Source organism: Phyllostomus hastatus, unplaced genomic scaffold (genome assembly GCF_019186645.2).
Source record: "Phyllostomus hastatus isolate PE091 unplaced genomic scaffold, TTU_PhHast_1.1 phas_contig_432, whole genome shotgun sequence".
Classification (NCBI taxonomy): Eukaryota; Metazoa; Chordata; class Mammalia; order Chiroptera; family Phyllostomidae; genus Phyllostomus; species Phyllostomus hastatus.
This window is the reverse complement of record NW_025333880.1, coordinates 3,339,008-3,359,073: the sequence shown is the minus strand read 5'-3', so window position 1 is coordinate 3,359,073 and position 20,066 is coordinate 3,339,008. Positions and strand designations below refer to the sequence as shown.

At 37.5% G+C, this 20,066-nt stretch overlaps 2 protein-coding genes across 2 annotated transcripts in view; both read right to left on the bottom strand.

The window, feature by feature from the left end:
- LOC123822844 (phosphatidylinositol phosphatase PTPRQ) overlaps window positions 1-600 on the bottom strand; it is a 203,299-nt gene extending 202,699 nt beyond the window's left edge. Inside the window, exon 1 of the mRNA XM_045845017.1 lies at window positions 400-600. Coding sequence (XP_045700973.1) covers window positions 400-511 — 112 coding nt within the window. The 5' untranslated portion in view covers window positions 512-600. The remainder of the gene's footprint in view (window positions 1-399) is intronic.
- Window positions 601-1,113: 513 nt separating this feature from the next.
- LOC123822834 (tenascin-R-like) overlaps window positions 1,114-20,066 on the bottom strand; it is a 36,336-nt gene continuing 17,383 nt past the window's right edge. The window contains exons 8-10 of the mRNA XM_045844980.1: window positions 19,481-19,578; window positions 1,653-1,818; window positions 1,114-1,205 (exon numbers count right to left, since the gene is read on the bottom strand). Of these exons, the coding sequence (XP_045700936.1) occupies window positions 1,114-1,205; window positions 1,653-1,818; window positions 19,481-19,578 (356 nt within the window). The remainder of the gene's footprint in view (window positions 1,206-1,652; window positions 1,819-19,480; window positions 19,579-20,066) is intronic.

Below are 20,066 nucleotides of genomic sequence, written 5' to 3'. Positions count from 1 at the left end.
TCTACTCTCTGCACATCCTAAGACTGTGCTTTTTCATGTGTACAGCACATAGTAGGGTGTCAAGGACAAAGAACAAGTTTTCAGGAGAATGGATGATCTTCAAATCAACATCTGCTTTCACTAGCTGGACCTCCAATTAGATGTGAAACTAAGTATAATATTGGCTATATTTATTGAGTATTGACTATGTGCCAGATATTGTTTTATTCAATTTACATTTTGCATGTGTTATCTCAAAAATCCTGAGAATATTGCAGTACAATGAGTATTTCTACCCTTTGAACTATTCTATACACCGTAAGTTTTCAAATTTTAAAAAATTGCATTGAAGTTTTATCTTGAATAGTGTAACATGTGATACAAATATGAATTTTTAAACATCAAAAAGAATTTATATACCTGTAACAACTCTGATAAATGTTCCAGATCCTTCAACATCACCTCTCACTCTGTGTACTGTGAGGTTATATATTCCACCAGGAGTCAGATCTGTAACTGTGTACTCAGTCATTATTCCCCTAATGAGATACTCTTTTGCAAATGTTCTGTTTGATAGATAAATCTTGTAATGAGTGAAGTTGGTCTCTGTTGGATTCCACATTAAATTTGCAGAAGAAGTATTCACAGCTTTTAATGTTAAGCCGCACATCTTAGAAGGTTCTATTGAAAGGGCAAATTGCATGTAAATAAAGTTATACATATATATAAAATATAGCAAACATGAATAATGTAATTTAAACATTTATATAATAATCCTTAAATTTATTCATGTATAGTGCCCTACATAGCTCTGCAAATAGAGAAATAGAACATTATATGCATGGGTATATATACATACATGTTTTAATTTAAGTGATATATTAACATCCTCCCTCTTTCCCAAGTATCTTTCCTTAACCTATCCTAAATCACTTCCAACAGTCATTCCTTTAGACTCATGTGTCCTGGATATTGCTATATAATCACAGGTTTATTAGCTACCACCTAGCAATTAGTTAATGTTGAATGAAGATAAGACAGAAAAAAAAAAGAGAGAGGCAGTGAGGACCAGAAGAGAGGTAAGAGCATTTTCAAATGTGATCTAGTGACATCCAAGTTTGTACCAGTCCTATATCACTGCATTTCAATCCACTCATTGATGGAAGTAATGTTGTTTCTTACTACAACATTAGTAGTGGTAGTGTGGTCTCCACTAAGAGGGGATCCTACAGACCTCACAATCTTTCACAAGAATTATTGGTAACAAATACTACAACTCCGCATATCCCCAAAACATTATGAAACTCATTTACAAACATCAGGGGAAATAAAACAAATTAAATAGTTTCTATTATGAAACATATATGCTGTGTGTATACATATATCAATTATACACACATGTTCCATATATGTGACATACATGATGTACAGGCATATACACATGTTGACTTCAAATTTAAGAAATCACTCTATGTAGTTCCCAATACAACTATATATACAAAAAGATTTTAAATTCAAATATTTCTTGAGAGTTCTCAACATATTTTTTATCATTATTCTTTTATGATGAAGGAATGCTTTGTGTTTTAGAATAGCTGTATGTATGCTGAGACAAAATACATTCAATTTTTTTAAACTGTAAAGCAAAGATTTCATTCTTGATGTAGCCTTACTTGTGGTCACTTTTTTCATTACAGACACACTGTAATCTTTGCCTCGTACCGTCTTCACATGAAACATGTAGTCCACACCTGGAGTCAGGTTCTTTACTTTGACTTTGTTGCCATAAGCAACTACTTTAAATAGCTTTTCCTTTTTAGAGGTCATATGATAGGATACCTAGAAGAAGGAGAGATAAATTTATGTTTTCATGGTTTAAAAAGCACCAACCTTGTGCTGGCCACTAGCTACTGCAAGGTAGGGACCATAATCCTTCCTATTTTCACCAAGAAGCAATCTAAGGTTAAATGAGGCTGAATAACAGTATAGTTCACATAGTAATAAGCACAGAGGACTGAATTAGAAAAACCCACAGTCTCAAATTGCTTTTATTTTTCACTTATATATATTCTGATTCATATATGTATATGTATATAATATACATACTACATAATGATTGAGACTTTTCCTGTTGGTCACCTGAAAGCAAAAAATAATATGGAAAGCTGCATGCCCACTCTACCAACTCCATGTAAGCAAAAGACAGGAAGAGGAGAAAGCAGGACCTACTAAAGTCCTGAGTTTCTGGCCTAGTGGACAATAGTACAACTTTTCCTGGCCACTCAAGAGGTGGGAAGTAGGGCTTCTGCCCACACTCCACACTCTAGCTAAATGAGGAGGGCCACCATAAACTGAGGGTGCCTGTTAGAGAAAATAACACTTCTTAATATGTCATATACTTAGGCATCAGATTTTTGCTCATGTGCTGGTTGATCACAGAAAAAGAAAATTGGAAAGAGAAAACAGAGCACAAAAAAAAGATGTAGAACAATGATATACCCACCTTTTTAAAAATATATATTTCATTGATTATGCTATTACAATTGTCCCATTGTTTCTCCCCTTTATTCCCCTCTGCCCTGCACCCACATTCCCACCAGCATTCCCCCACCCTTAGTTCATGTCCATGGGTTGTACATATAAGTTCTTTGGCTTCTCTGTCTTCCATACTATTCTTAATCTCCCTCTGTCTATTTTGTACCTATGCTTTTGTGCCTATTTATGCTTCTTGTTCCCTGTACCTTTTCCACCATTCTCCCACCTGTGCCTGCCTGCTGATAACCCTCCATGTGATCTCCATTTCTGTGATTCTGTTCCTGTTCTAGTTGTTTGCTTAGTTTTTGTTTTGGTTTTTTTTAGGTTCAGTTGTTGATAGTTGTGAGTTTGTTGTCATTTTACTGTTCATAGTTTTGATCTCCTTCTTCTTAGCTAAATCCCTTTAACATTTCATATAAGAGTTTGCTGATGATGAACTCCTTTAACTTGATCTTATTTGGGAGGCACTTTAACTGCCCTTCCACTCTAAATAATAGCTTTGCTGAATAGAGTAATCCATCATGCCTTTCATGACTTCAAATATTTCTTTCCAGCCCCTTCTTGGCTGTAAGGTTTCTTTTGAGAAATCAGCTGATAGTCTTGTGGGAATTCCTTTGTAGGTAACTGCCTCCTTTTCTTTTGCTATTTTTAAGATTCTCTCTTTCTCTTTAATCTTGAGTAATGTAATTATGATTTGCCTTGGTGTGTGCTTCCTTGGGTCCAACTTCTTTGGGACTCTCTGAGCTTCCTGGACTTTCTGAGAGTCTATTTTCTTTGTCAGATTAGGGAAGTTCTCCTTTATTGTTTTTTCAAATAAGTTTTCAATTTCTTGCTCTTCCTCTTCTTATGGCTCCCCTGTGGTACAGATGTTGGAACATTAAAGTTGTCCCAAAGGTTCCTAAGCCTCTCCTCATTTTTTTTTGAATTCTTATGTCTTCATTCTGTTCAGGTTGAATGTTTATTTCTTCCTTCTGCTCCAAATTTTGATTTAAGTCCCAGGTTCCTTCCCTTCACTGTTGGTTCCATATACATTTTCCTTTACTTCACTTTGCATAGCCATCATTTTTTCCTCTATTTTGTGACAATACTCAACCATTTCTGTGAGCATCCTGATTACCAGTGTTTTGAACTCTACATCTGATAGGTTGTTTATCTCTTCATTGCTTAGTTGTATTTTTTCTGCAACTTTGATCCATTCTTTCATTTGGGCCATATATTTTTTGTCTCAGCACAGTTGTTACATTATAAGGGGAGGAGCCTTAGGTATTCATCAAGATGGGGCAACTCACTTGGCTGCACTGTTGGGGAGGGGTCTGAGAGGGAACAATGCCACTTGCTGAGCTCTGGGCTGATTTTACAGTCACTTTCCCCTCTACCCACAAGCAAGCTGAGCCCATCTGGTGCTGGTTCCAAGATGGGTGGGTTTTTATACATTCTAGGACCCTGTGGGTCTCTCCAATGAACTCACATTTGAGGCTGGGAGTTCCTTCAGTTGCCACAACCCCCACAGGTTTTCTCAGTCAGAGGCTTTGAGGCTTTATTTCCCCACACTGGAACCCCAGGTTGTGTGGTCTGTCTCACTCCCCAGTTTTTCCTCCTAGTTTATCCACACACGAATGTGGGAACCCCCAGTACTCTAGCTGCTGCCTTGCTGCTCACCCTCTCTGCTCTGGCTGCCCATCTCCAACCCTCCTACCAGTCCTAATGATGAATGTTTCTTCTTTAATTCCTTGGTGGTCAGACTTCCATATAGTTTGATTTTCTGGCAGTTCCAGTTCTGGTTATTTTTGTTTTTAAATTTGTCGTTGTCCTTTTCATTGTGCAAGGAGGCAAAGTGTGTCTACCTACACCTCCATCTTGACTGGAAGCACTATATACCCACCTTTAACCTGGCAAAGATGCCAGAGTCTCCCATGGTCATGTATGACCAGAGAGAAAGAGGTCAGGCTTGACCTATCTTCCCAGTACCCCACCCAGGAAGGCTGGCCTCTGTGCAGACAGACCTTAGCATCAAAAACAGCAGGATATAATACCAGAGAGAAGAGCTGAGAGGGGTTATAAAAAGTTGAGCCAGAGCTAGTCTAGCATGCCAAGAAATTGGGCAGTGGAGACAACCCCCAGGGACCTCCAGAGAACTTAGGCATGTGACCCAGGAGAGAGAACAGTTAAACTGATGTCATTGGGAGCTGGTCAGTGTCAGTCAGAGGAGTAGGCAAAACCAGCAAGTGAGAGAACAAAAACAGACACCTGCATTAAAGAAGATGCTTCACTTTTTTGATAAATGAATGGATGACAAGTGTCACACTCCATGCCAACACATCTTTTATCATAACCTGAGCCAATCAATTATTCATTAAAGCTTTTAGAATTGGCATTGCCTTTAGAAACTTCCAGTGGAGCAGTCTGATAGTTCCAATACCTTGGAGATGTTTTTATTCATTAAAGACTACTTATATAACAATCTTTATTCTTCTTCACTCTATATTTCATGTTGTAAAACAGAAAGGTATTTCAAAATAAAAGTAATCACATGAATTTTTAAAATTATTTTAACTTTCCTATGTTTTTAAAAACATTATGTGATAGAGTCAAATTTTCTAAACAGACATGTCCACCATCCTGTGGGAAGAGTGTTCTGTTACTGGAGGAAAATCATCATGAGGTCTAGACGCACATCATTGCTTATTGACTTATAAGGTGTCACTGACAATTCCTTTGCTTATCTGTCATATGAAAAGATAGGAGGAGTGAGTAGAATGCTAAGTGCTTCTGGCCTGAAAAAGGAAAGTAGGAGAAAGTACATTGTAATAGTAAAAATAATGTCTTAATAGAGTGGTAAATTCAGACATATGAAAGAGCCATATTAATGAAGGGATAAAGGAAAAAGGAACAAGGACTCATGGACATGGACAACAGTGTGGTGATTACAGAGGGAAGGAGGGTATAAGGGAAATAAGTGGTAATGGAAAAAGTACAATAAAAAAGAGTCATATTAAGACACCAATGTAGGGGTAGAAGAAAAAGGAAGTATAGTGATATAAAGATGAAAAATATTTAAATTTTTAAAAATGCAATTTGAAAAATAGAGGTTTGTTTCCCAGTGTGTGGACTACATATGCCTAATAGAAACCAATGGACAAGAACATAATTCATGCTTTACTTCTACTTTTAAGCACAATTTGAAGATGATTAATTTTAAATGATAAAGAAAATGATCCCAATTATGCAAGTACACTTTGCTAAGCAACCAGGATACTGTTGCTTAATTCATTAAAATTTAACAAATAATCTCATTGGTTTAGTAAGACTAAGATAACCATTAGTAATATAATATAGTTAATAAAAATAATCTGAATACTAAAGATTAACATGATCTCTTAAAATAAGTTTCACTTAATAATGGGTGCATAATTTACAGTCTCTGAAAGAAATGTTCATTTATATAGTAAAAAGTAAGCCTATGGTTATATATTTTATCCAGCAACAAATAATTTTATGGCCTCAGTTAACCGCATAAAAAGACATTCCTATGGGCATTTGGTTTGAAATAATGTGAATCAGGGCAGACAGACAGACAAAGATAAAAATATGGATCTCTTACAATTAATATTTAAAATGCTTAGATTTTTCACTGGAGAATACCTACAGTGAATATAGGAATGAATTGAATCATTCTTGAAGAATAGAATTTTTCATGAATCATTAATTATTAAAGATGTCCTTATTATTGAATGACATTTTCAAACAAGAGATAGAATTCTCACTCCTGACTTTGTGAACTTGCTAGTGTGGAAGATCCTCTCCTCTGTTCCATGAGTCTGAATCTTACCCATTACTAAAAGTTCATCTCAAGTTCCATCTTTTCCTGATAACTATGTCCAGTATTGATGTCTTCCTCAATCATTATCCCAATAATATGTGGGAACACTGGTATGTAAAACTTTATTCAGCAAATATTTATAAAGCATCTATTATAGGGCCTGCATTACTACATGTAAATAAGATGGCAAAGGTTTATTGAAGTAAATAAGATAGAAAAGGTCTGATTGCAGGAAATTACATTTCTAGTGGTGGCATTTAACAGTTAGCAACTTGATAAATGAATGAATGAGATAAATCAGCAACATTGTGAGTGAACAGAAAGAGCAGCTTTATTTAGATTTAGTCATCAGGGGAGGATATGAGGAGATGATATTTGAGCATTAAACTCAATGACAAGAAAGAGTTAACAAAACTGGAGGCAAGATATTCATGCAGAATGACTGTTAAGCACAAAAACTTTGCAACGGGGATTGCTTGAGTAAAAAAAGCCAAATATGGTCTCAACATGATAACTGAGTAGGCAAGACATGTAGGTGAACATCCAATCAGATGAGTTCTTAGAGACTGTGGCAAGAAGTTTAAATTTTATTTGAAGAGCAATGCAAATCTCTGGAGAGTGCTAAACCAATGAAGGACCCCACACTTTTAATAGTTCTCTCTGGCTCTTATGTAGAAACTAGATTGTAAGGTATTCAAGAATGGAAACAGACCAGTCAGGAGGTGAGAGGTTGTTATCTGTCACCTAGGCTCCTGGTCTCAGTTAAGAAATGACAGTGTCTAGGACAAGAGTGGTAGAGTGGGGATGGAGGCCAAGTAGACATAAGAAGAATCTATTTTAGAGGTAGAAATGACAGAACTAACAAGCTGATGAATTGAGGGATGAGCAACTGGGAAGAATCAAACATAACCAAGCAGGTGACTGAAGCACTGTGTCAATACCTGAGGTGGGAGACACCAGAAAGACAGGAGTGATCACAAGGAATAGGCAGAGCCTTGTAAGCTATGGTAAGAAAAAGAAACCTTTGAAGCACAAATATGATAATGTTTACTTTTACTTTTAAGAAAGACAGTCTGATGGTTGTGTGACAACAGAGAGGGTAAAGAGAAATTCACATTAAAATTGAACTTCTTTGATTGTGAAATGTAAACAGTGAAAACTTAATGATTCAATCATTCACTCACAAAAATACTCATTGACTCTGGCTATATGTCAGATACTGGGCTCAGTAACAGTACCAAAAGGTAAGCAAAGCAGACAAAATGCCTGCCTTTAGAGAGCAGAGCAGTTGCCAAACATTATCTCATTGAATTCCCTCAACAATTCCATAGGATAACAATAATCCTCATTAATAGACAGAAAAATAGGACCACAGAGCATAAAAATTTGCCCAAGATCTCACTATAGAGATAAAGTTGTGATTCAAAGCAAGAAATTTCAGGGCCTTGTTCCTTCAGTTCCAACATACTGCCTACATCTTGTAAAATCATGGAAAAATTGAACACAGGCACATACAACAAGGTTGCATCATATTAAAAGGCTAGCACATGAGGTCTAGAAGATAGAAACTATGGACAAATAAAAGGAAGTGATGCTTTATTCTGCATATAGTAACTCTGAAAGTTTAAGCCCAAGGAGAGCTAAAAGGTTCCTCAAGGAAATGGTGATGTTAGCACATGTACATCAACAATAGCATTACACAATAGCATGTTGAAAATAGCAGAAATGCTTAAACAGAAGTTTCATAAAAGCTTTGAGCAAGGAAATGTTATTCTCTACTGATAAGATCAGAGAAGGCTTCAAGAAAGAAGTCGGATTTAGGCTGGGCACTTTGCATCCGTTTTTGCCATCTTCCACTTACCTTTAAATCCAGGTGACAACAATCACTCACTGTAACTCTGCTTGTCACATGTGGCTATTGAGTACTTCAAATGTTTCTAGTCTAAATTGAGACTTTTTAAAAGTATAAAACAGACAGTACATTTTTTTTTGGTTGATTGATTTTAGGGAGAGAGAGGAAGGGAGAGAGATAGAAAGAGAGAGAAATATTGATTTGTTGTTACACTTAGTTACGCATTCATTGGTTGATTGTTTTTTAAGAAAGAGAAGGGAAGGGAGGGAATACAAGAGGGAACGAAACATCGATGTGTGAGAGAAACATCAATTGGTTGCCTCTCGCAAGCACCCAACCTGGGACCTGGCCTGCAACCAAGGCATGTACCCTGACAAGGGAATTGAACCAGTGACCTTTCTGTTCACAGGCCAGCTCAGTCCACTGAGCCACACCAGCCAAGACACCATTAGTTGATTCTTATATGTGCCCTGGCCAAGGATCGAATTCACAACCTTGGCATATTGGGACAACACTCTAACTAACTGAGCCACCCAACCAGGGCCTCAGATACTAGATTTTTAAGTTAGTATAAAAAAATAACATAAAATACTTCATTAATAATTTACATATTATTTACATGTTAATATTTTGCATATGTTGAGGTATATGAAATTACTGAAATTAATTTTCCTTGTTTCTTTTTACTTTTTTACTATTAGAAAATTTAAAGTTACACATATGACTTTCACTTGTGGTTCACATTATATTTCTACTGGACAGCACTGGTCTATGACTTCTCTCAGAGTTCATAACAAATAGTTAAAATGTGTACAAAAGGAAATGGCAAATTTTCATAAATGTTCTATGTCAAGTATTTGATTTTTTCTAAGTTCACAGTGAATTATCTTAGGTCTTAAATATGCAAGCTAATATTTATTTTATGCTTGGAATAGATTATACCTTCAGTTCCATTTCAGTTCTGAGATTCTATTTAAAAATATAATTTTGCACTCACAATGCTCATGAAAAAGAAAGTCAGCAATTTAATACTTTCAGAGGATTACTAACTAGAACAAATATTTGGTGTTTAAATGAATTTCACAGTTTGTCCATACTAATACATGTTCCCTATCTTTTGAACTCTCAGAATGCTGGGCAAAACAAAGTAAGTATTTCTACTGTGTCAGTAGAAATACTATTATAAGTATAATAAAGAAAATGCTATTATAAAATATATTTCCAGAATATTTTGCACAAATATATCACTGAGAGCTTAATTCTTCTTCTGCAAAAAAATTAAAATTAAAATTGAAGTTGATGTCATAATCTCATAAGAAATGTGATACTTGTGTTCCTAGGTTCACTATGACATAGACTTTAATGACCTTGAATGCCACACAGACTTTATCACTTGACATTGATAGAAAACTTTTAGATGCTGAGGTTTTCTGAGGACCCATTAAGAGCTGAATGGAATTTATATTTCAATAGTGGAACTGACAATACTTGGTGACTTAAGATTTATTTAAAGCATTTGCTTTGGTTAATCAAGCAGACCTTAACACATGGCACTCTTCTTCTTCCTTTCATTTTAGAGGATATGAGGACTTGATCTTACCCCCTCCAGCCTTTATAAAGATGTTGGTCTAGTAACTATCATTCTCATACACGCAGTTCTTCTACACTATAAGCAAGCATTGCGAAGACAAGAATGTTGTTGAAGGCATAGGATTTTTGAATATTGAGTGTTGAATTTGTTGACAATGAAATTGTTTCTGTTTCAGGAAGCTTTCAACTCAACCTGAAGGCATACATAATGCCCTTATCTTTTAAAAAACAAATGAGCAAACAAAAAACTCCCCTTCATCTTATTTCTTCTAACCTTAAACTATGGATAACTGCAGCATTGTAATTAAAAAGCTGACTCCATTTTTTTTATGTCTGACTGTTGACAACTTTTAGATCCCTGCTCCTTTTCCCAGCCTACCCCATATCTACACAACCAAGATAAGAAGGGCCTAGCTCCCTGTGCCTCTAAGCTCAGGGAAATTTTCAAACAGCATGGCCTCTAGTTCTTCCAGGAAGCCTCTACACCAGCTTCACCTCTATCTTCAATAAAATTTGGAAGTCAACCCTTCTGCCCTTCTATTTTCTTCCCTTTGCACTACACCCCTACATGAGCCTGTCCCTTCCTAGGAATCTTCAATGTGTTGTGGAAACCTAATGTGTTGTGATGTCTGTTTCTGAGCAGACATCAAAATGAGTGCATTGTATAAATGCTATGATAAATAAGTTGTATGGGTCAAAGAAGAAAGTAACTATTTTTAGAAATAGCTGGGGAAGCCATCTCCCCCTCCAAAAAATGGCCAGAGTAAAGAATACATAAATGATCATTTCAGGGAGGAAAAAACCACAGATATTTAAATTTCAACAAGGTATGTACTATCAAAGAAAGAAGGAGTAAAGTGTCTAATGCATTCACAATATGAGTCTGGAATTTAAGATGAGTGCAGAAAAAGGTAATGAGATGATGGTTCAACAGGTTTAGAATTTTTCTGAAGGTCAGCTTGATCCTTCAGGAAAGACAGAACCAGCAACAATGGTAAGGATCTGAATTGATGCATGTAAAATGGGGATGAAAAGGAAGGGACAGATTTTTACAATAATTCTAAGTTAGAATCACTACAGTTCAGTGAAAAAGTACATATAGACATGAAGAAAAGACAGCAGCTAAGGGACAATACTAAATGTTCTAGTATGAGAAGCTGATAAATGGTGTTAAGGGAATTTTTGTGGAGGGAATGATATCTAAACAAGGTCTTTTTAAAAAAATATATTTTATTAATTATGCTATTACAGTTGTCCCATTTACCCCCTTCACTCCCCTCCACCCTGCCCACCCCCTCCCACCCAGATTCCCCCCCTTTAGTTCATGTCCATGTGTCATAAGTTCTTTCGCTTCTACATTTCCCACACCATTCCTGCCCTCCCCCTGTCTATTTTCTACCTATTGTCTATGCTACTTATTCTCTATATCTTTTCCCCCTCTCTCCTCCTCCTACTTCCCTGTTGCTAACCCTCCATGTGATCTCCATTTCTGTGGTTCTGCTCCTGTTCTCTTTGTTTGCTTAGTTTGCTTTTGTTTTAGGTGTGGTTGTTATTAACTGTGAGTTTGATGTCTTTTTTTTTTACTGTTCATATTTTTTATCTTCTTTCTCTTAGATAAGTCCCTTTAACATTTCATATAATAAGGACTTGGTGATGATGAACTCCTTTAACTTGGCCTTATCTGAGAAGCACTTTATCTCCCCTTCCATTCTAAATGAAAGCTTTGCTGGATAGAGTAATCTTGGATGTAGGTCCTTGCCTTTCATGACTTGGAATACTTCTTTGCAGCCCCTTCTTGCCTGCAAGGTCTCTTTTCAGAAATCAGCTGACAGTCTGATGGGAACTCCTTCGTAGGTGACTATCCCCTTACCTCTTGCTGCTTCCAGAATTCTCTCCTTCATTTTTATCTTGGATAATGTAATTATGATGTGCCTTGGCATGTTCCTCCTTGGGTCCAACTTCTTTGGGACTCTCTGAGCTTTCTGTACTTCCTGGAAATCTATTTCCCTTGCCAGATTGGGGAAGTTCTCTTTTAAAATTATTTGTTCAAATAACTTTTCCACTTGTGTTTCCTCTTCCCCTTCTGGTACCCCTATAATTTGGATATTGGACCATTTAAAGGTGTCCTGGAGGTCCCTAAGCCTCTCCTCATTTTTTTAAATTCTTGTTTCTTCATTCTTTTCTGTTTGGTTGTTCCTTTCCTCCTTCTGGTCCCTTCCATTGATTTGAAACCCAGTTTTCTTTCCATCACTACTGGTTCCATGTGCATTTTTCTTCATTTCACTTATTGTAGTTTGCATTCATTCATCTAATTTATGACCAAAGTCCACCAATTCTGTGACCATCCTGATCACCAGTGCTTTGAACTGTGCATCTGATAGGTTGGCTATTTCTCGGTCGCTTAAAAAAAATTGGCTCTGGGGCCTTTAACTCTATTTGAGCCATCTTTTTTCTTTTATTTTTTTTCCTTTGGTCTGGTCACGCCTGTTATGTTGAGGGGCAGAGCCTTAGGTGTTCACCAGGGCGGGGCACCTCATTCGCTGGGTTGTGACGTTGTATGTGGGGGTGGGGTTCGAGAGGGCACAAGGGCACCCGCTTGCTCTCACCAGGACTCCAGTCCCCCTTGCCGCTTCCCACAAGCAAATTGGTCCCCTCTGGTGCTGGTTCCCAGGCAGATGGGCTCATGCACTCTCTAGGACTCTGTGGGTTTCTACAAGGACCCTCCCGTGAGGCTGAGAGAATCTCCCGGCCTCAACTTTCACAGATGTTTTCAATCGGTGCCTTCAGGCTTTGTTTCCTGGCACTGGGTCCCTGGGTTGAGCAGTCTGTGTCACGCTGCTGCTTTTACTCAGTCTGTCTGTGCTCAAATGTGTGGCTACAGACAGCCAGCTGCCTTGCTCGGCTCCCTGGGTCTGTTCGTTGCCTCCCACGCCCAGGATCTGCCACAGGTCCGTCAGCTGTCCCTGCATTTCTAGGGTCCACCAACTGCGGTTTGCACCCTGCACTCGTGCGTCTGCCAGCCACTAATTTTTCCTGCCGGGACCCCTCGACCCCTCTCCCTAGGCCTCCGGTTCTGCCCCTCCTTACCAGACTGGATGTCTGGTATTCAGACTTCTGTTCGGTTCATTTCTCTCTGTTCTGGTTGTTATTTTTTTTGTTTGTAAATTCTTGTTGTCCTTAGTTTTGGTTGCGCGAGGAGGTACAGTGCAACCACCTATGCCTCCATCTTGGATCTTGAACAAGGTCTTAAAGAAAAGTATCTTAAAGGTCTTAAAGTATCCAGGAAAAACATGGGGAAAATGTAGTCGGGTAAGAAGAACAGTATGACCAAAGAATAGAGCCCAAAAAATATTAAATATATAATAGTGGGCAATACAATTGCTGAAATGTGAAGTACATGGAAAACAGAAGATGAGAGAGGCTGTTGGAGTCACTCATTGGTTCTAAAGATCACAATAAGCAGCAGACATAACATTAGGTAGATAGTGGAGAACCACAGAAGCCTTTACCCTCTATACAAGTTTTACACATAGATCTATAAAAATGTCTTTCTATATATATTATTTAATAATTAATATTAATAAGTTATAATATAAAATTACTTAAATATTTTAAACTTAACTAGTGAGTAATACATATGCAGTTTTAAAGTATTTTTTCAAAAATTTCCCATTACAATTAATGTACAATATTATATTAGTTTCAGGTATACAACCCAGTGATTAGACATTTATACAACTTATGAAGTGATCACCTTGACAAATCTAACCATCTGGCATCATTCATAGTCATTACAATAGTATTGACTATGTTTCCTGTGTTATACTTACATGCCCATGAGTATTCTGTTGTGTAACTGCCAATCTGTACTTCTAAATCCTTCTACCTTTTTCACCTATACCCCTATATCTCCTTTCATCTGGCAACCATCAAAATGTTCTCTGCATCTCTGAGTCTGTTTCTGGTCAGCTTGTTCATTTATTTTGGTTTTTATATTCCACATTTATATGGCAGTTTTTCTTTCTCTGTCTCACCTATTTCCCTAAGCACAATACTCTCTAGGTTCATCCATGTTGTTTCAGATGGCAACGACATTCTTCTTTATAATGGAGTCATATTCCATTTTCCATTGTATACATGCACCAGTTCTTGATCCAATTACCTGTTGATGGACATTTAGATTGCTTCCATATCTTGGCTATTGTAAATAATGCTGCAATGAACATATGGATGATAGATATATATTACAGCAATTTTATTATTCATATTTTTATCTCTTCTTCCCCTTCTCCTCCTCTTCCTTCTCCTCTTCCTTCTCCTTCTTCTTCTTCTCCTTTTTCTTCTCCATCTTCTTCTTCAAGAAGACACTAACATTTCTTGTAATACTGTGGTGATAATGAACTCCTTTTTCTTGTCTTAAAAGCTCTTTATCTGTCCTTTTATTCTAAATAATAGCTTTGCTTGGTAGAGTAATCTTGATTGTAGGTCCTTGCTTTTCATCACTTTAAATATTGTGTGCCAATCCCTCCTGGCCTTCAAAGTTTGTCAAGAAATCAGCTGATACTCTTATGGAAGCTCTCTTGTAGGTAATTAGCTGCATTTCTCTTGCTGCTTTTAGATTCTCTCTTTGTCTTGAACTTTTGACATTTTAATTATGATACATCTTGGTACAGACCTCTTGGGGTTCATATTTTTTGGAACTCTCTTCACTTCATGGGATTGTATGTCCATTTCTTTCACCAGATTAGAGAAGTTTTCAGTCATTATTTTTTCAAATAAGTTTTCAATTCCTTGCTCTCTCTTCCCCTTCCAGCATCCCCATGATGCAAATATTGGTATGCTTGAAGTTGTCCCAAAGACTCCTTAAACCGTCCCCATTTTTCTGGATTCTTTCTTCCTTTTGCTGTTCTTATTGGATATTTTCTGTTTTCTTACATTTCAAATTGCTGGTTTGATCCTCTGCTTCATCTACTCCATTGTTTATTCCTTGTGATGTATTCTTCATTTTAGTTAGTGTATTCTTCATTTCTGATGGGTTCTTTTTAGTGTTTTCTATCTCCATTTTTATGTTTATATCCCTTTGTTGAAATTCTCACTAAGTTCATCTACTCTTCCCCTAAGTTCACTGAGCACCCAGTGTTACGACATCAGACTGTCATGGACTCAGCATCTGGTAGATTGCTTGTTTCCATTTTGTTTAGTTCATTTTATGGAGTTTTGTTATTTTCTTTCATTTGGGACGTTTCTTTGTCTCCTCATTTTGGCTACCTCCCTGTGTTTGTTTTTATCTACTAGGTAAAGCTGCTCTATTTCCTGGTAGTTTGGTCTTATGTAGTAGACCAGACTACTAGTCTGGTGTCTTGTAGGTGTCTTGTAGGGTCCTGTGGCTCAACCTCTCAGGTCACTTCAGCTCAGCACTCCAGGTGCATCCCACCCTGCCCCACCCCCCACAATAAACTATGTGCACCCTTCTATTGTAGGTAAGTCTTGACTGCTCTCAATGGGAATGATTTATCTCCAGGCCAATCAACTGCAAAGAATGGCAGTGACCACTTCAGGGGAGCTGTTTCAGGGGGGCCAGCCGCACAGAGCAGGACTTATTTCAGTGGGTCTCTGGTGCCCTCTGAGTCTTTCTCTTGAGTGTGTTAATTGTGGAGGTGTTTGGGTGGTACTTTGGCATGGTCTGAAGCTGTCCACTGGGTGTGCTGGCTCTGATGCCTCCCAAGACTTGCAAGCCAAGATCAGATGCCACCTGTGCCCTGCTCAGGGCTACTCAGCATGACCTACAAAGCAATCTTCAGATGGCTGCTACTTGTGTTAGGCTTGGAGGTGCCTGGGAGAGGCCAAGCTGTTAGTGCTGGCTGCTATTAGTGTTAGTCCTGAGACCACTTAGCAAGAGGTACAGGACTCACTGAGGCCAGATGCTACTTGTTTGAGATTTGTGAACTTTTGAGAAGTTTTAGGAAAGTATGCATCATGAGCTAAGACAAGCCATTTGTATATAAAAACCACTGTAAACAGCTTGGGTGGGCCTGCGAGTTGAGTGGGACAGAGTCTCAGAGAAGCATAGGGCAGGCTGAACAGTGTTAGCCAGGTTGATAGAGATTCAGATATGGTACCCATCTGCTGGCTCTGTGGGGGAGGTCTCAGCAAAGGAGCAATGGTCACTACCAATACCTCCATCTGAGAGAAAGGTACCACTCCAGTCATTGCTTTGAAGCCAGACAACTGAGTTCCTCCTTACATGTCCCTGGTGCCCCAGCACTGGAGGTCAGAGCAAATGAGTCCAAGTAAGTCCATGCAGGCTCTGTAAGGGGAACTTCCTGGAGCTCCAGAAGCCCTCCATCTCATTCACCTATAATCCCCACTAGGTTTTACAGCCAGAAGTTTTGGGGACTTCTCTTCCCAGAACCTCAGCTGTGGGGCCTGGTGTAGGGCTGGGTCACATCACTCCTCAGAGGAAACCTATTAAGCCAAGATATCCCTCCAATTTTTTAACTACCACATGTGGGTGTGGGACCAAACTGTTCTGTGTCTCTGTCCCACCTATCAGTCTCTGCATGGCTTCTTCTTTCCATCCTTAGTTACAGGACTTCTGTTAATCTAGATTCCAGATGGTTCTGAATGATGTTTTATGTAGTTTAGTTGTAATTTTGATGTTGTTGTGGATGTGGGAGGATTCAAGTACTGCATTTACTTATGCTGCTGTCTTGACCAGAAGCCACAAATGTCTTATACCAATATACTGGTAGACAGTTTATTTCCACTGTGAAGCCACCAAATGGAAGCTAAAGACTGGTGGTCTAAATAGATTAAAGTATTTTAACTACACAAGTCACTAATGCTCTAACTATCACTATTTGGACACCAAGGAAACTGTAAAACACTGGAACCTATGGCATGCACTCTTGTTCAAGCAGGAAGTAGAAATTTTATAGCAGGGGTTGGTTCCAGCTAGCCTCAGGAGAGAATAGAATGATATATTTGATTCCCTTAAAAATCATATCTTAATCAAATTTCTCTTAATTTATTCAGCAGCAAAATCTTTTTCCTTAGCAGTTGCTTGTTAAAAAGTTGAATCGTTAATTGACTACTGTCAAATTGTGATTTAGAGTTGGCCTAGAATATTAAAATTATCAGAGACATTCGAAGTCCTTACCATTTCATCTGTCTAAATTCCTAAGATATATCCTTTTAATAAGTTAATCAGAAAACATTGACAATAATATCTCAACACCCACCCACAAAAATAAAAACCTTTCCCAGCTTCTAGACACCATCTATAATCTGTGGCTTATGGTCTCCTTCCATCTCTACCACACAGATTACTCTTCCACATCTACGATCCTTCTGATCACACTGAAACACCCAGATAAATGATAATCTACCTATTTTAAAACCTACTAATTAACAAACTTAATACCAACCATCTGCTCCTTAATTTCTCTTTGCCTTATGATATTATATTCCAGGTTCTGGGAATTAGGCTGTAGATATTTGGAAGGCCATTATTCTGCCTACCACATCCCTCTTGCCTCTAGCAGATGATACTGTAAATAAAGGTGGATTTGTTCATCAGTCATTCAATGCCCATTACCTTTTCTTATTGTTAAGAAATCAATATTCAAATATAAAACCCAGATGTACTGATTAGTTTATTTCAAGTGTCTGGTAATTTTATTGTTCTGGTTCCTTTCAGATTGCATCAATTCTACAAATTATTAAATTTTACATTACTTTTTACTTATAGGAAACACCTTTTGTCATATCTGCCCAAATCTTAATGATTCTCTTTACACCCTCCATTATACACAGACCTGTTGTCACCATTTTAATATGAGATGAAACCTACAACCACTGTTGACCAGAACTGAACTGGGTGTCTCATCCAAGTTGGAATAATCACAATCCCTTTCTTAGGAATCTAGGGTGAATCTGTTCTCTGTAGCTGGTAATGCACCATTTGTACTTGAAAATTTTGTATGGCACTCTTCCACGCACTACATGGATTGTTTAACAGAGAAAGACAGTCATCAGGAAACAAGAAACAAGAAACAAGAAACAAGAAACAAAAAACCTAAGGCAGATGAACATAAGGAATAGAAAATGATCCCTGGAGTCTCAGTGGACTTAAAATATCTGATTCCATTTCTTCCCAGTACCTAGTTTTATTCTTTTCCTTAGTTTCCATGAGGCACACCTATCAACAGAATTTTCTTTATTGCTTAAACCATTCCAGGTTGTTTTCTGTTATTTAAAACTAAAATTGCCATTTTCCACCACAATGACAGTATGGAATAGTTGTTTGCCCCCACAGAATACAAAGCAACAGTGCTGTCCCTGGAAGCTTATTATCAGTACAAACCATACAGGTGTGTAAAAGATATCCTTACATAATGCTAGGTTACATTATTAAAAATAAAGTACTGAAAATGTAGACATTTACCTTATAGATATTGTTGAAAAGTAGCTTCTATGTACAGCTACTCTTATCCCTTCTGGGCTGGAAGTCTCCACTCTGAACTAAATCTGTAGGATGGAGCTGAAAGGGAGCCTGTGGCACATCACCAGCTTTAACTGATGGAATTGCTATTCTGGCCAGTGCTATCACAGAGGCATTATCCTCCAGCACCATCATGCCTTTATTCACCTTTTGGTACTATGTATGCACACATCTATCTCCACTGAAAATTCAAACTCATTTAAAGTCAAGTCATCGGAGAGATGCCAATTAAAACTACAATGAGATATCATCTCACACCTGCCAAAATGGCTATCATCAAGAAATCAACCAACAACAAGTGTTGGTGAGGATGTGAAGAAAAGGGAACCCTAGTGCACTATTGGTGAGAATGCAGACTGGAAAACAGTATGGAGTTTTCTCACAAAATTAAAAACAGAACTGCCTTTTAACCCAGCAATTCCACTTCTAGGAATACATACAAAGAATCCCAAAACACCAATTCAAAAGAATATATGCACCCCATGTTCATAGCAGCATTATTTACAATAGCCAAGATTTGGAAACAGCCTAAGTGTCCATCAGTATGTGAGTGGATAAGAAAACTGTGGTACATTTACAAAATGGAATACTAAATGGCAATAAAAAAAGAAGGAATCCTTGCCTTGTGTGACAGCATGGATGGAAATGGAGACTATTATGCTAATTGAAATAGGACAGTCAATGAAAGACAAACACCAAATGATCTCATTTATAACTGGAATCTAATGAACAAAATAAACAAATGAGCAAAATAGAATCGGAGGCACAGAAACATGGAACAGACTGACAGCTATAAGAGGGAAGGGAGAAAGTGGGGATGGGTTGAAATAAGGTGAAGGGATTAGACAAAGAACATACATGTATCACCCATTGTCATGAACAGTGGAGATGGACTGTGGGAGAGGGCAGTGAGCTGGAGGGAGGGGCAAAGGGGGGAAAATTGGGACAACTGTAATAGCATAAACAATAAAAAAATTAAAAAATATAAAGTCAAGTATCAGCTTTTACTTAAATTTGAACACCATGACAACTTTATACTTTTAATTCAGTAAATAGAAGAATTGCTTTGAGGAAAATCTTACATTTAAGGAGTGGTTCTATGATTTCTAAAACCATTAATGTAAAATGAAGCACAAAAAGAAGGAGTAATATAAGATCTTAGTAAACATCCAGGTTGTATGACAATAGCGCTGCTCTTTACCTGAAACTTTTCAAAGCCTCCTTGTGGGAGTTTCCAAGACAAATATATTGTGTTTTCTTCCTGCCCAAAAATCAGCAAATCAGATGGTGGGTCTGGATCTAAGGTGATGAAGACACAGAAATGATATCTTTAAAAAAAGTTCTAACATTATGTTATCTACACTGGACTGAAAAGCTTTGATATCACACTGTGACAAAGAGGACAAGATACTTAGGTTTTTCTAGTCCGTTTTAGCACCGTGTGATCTTGTGCAAGCTATTTACCCTGAGCCTCAGTCTCTTCATCTCTACAATGGAAGGGAAAAAAGAATTTTCTAGAAATCCTGTTTCCACAGTAAAATTATATGAATGATGGGTATTGACGTTTATTTTTATCACAGCATAATTAAGTATACAGCTATTACAATTGGTATTTTTAACTTCAAATTTTATGGTATTGCACAAAATAAGAGATACCTCTATTTTCCTTCCTTAAGTTCACAAATTCCTTTTTCCTTTAAACATTTTTATCTGAGAAGGTTCTAGAAACTTATTTTCCTATCAGTAACATGTCTCTACTTCTAATTTATATTTCAAATTGAAATGTT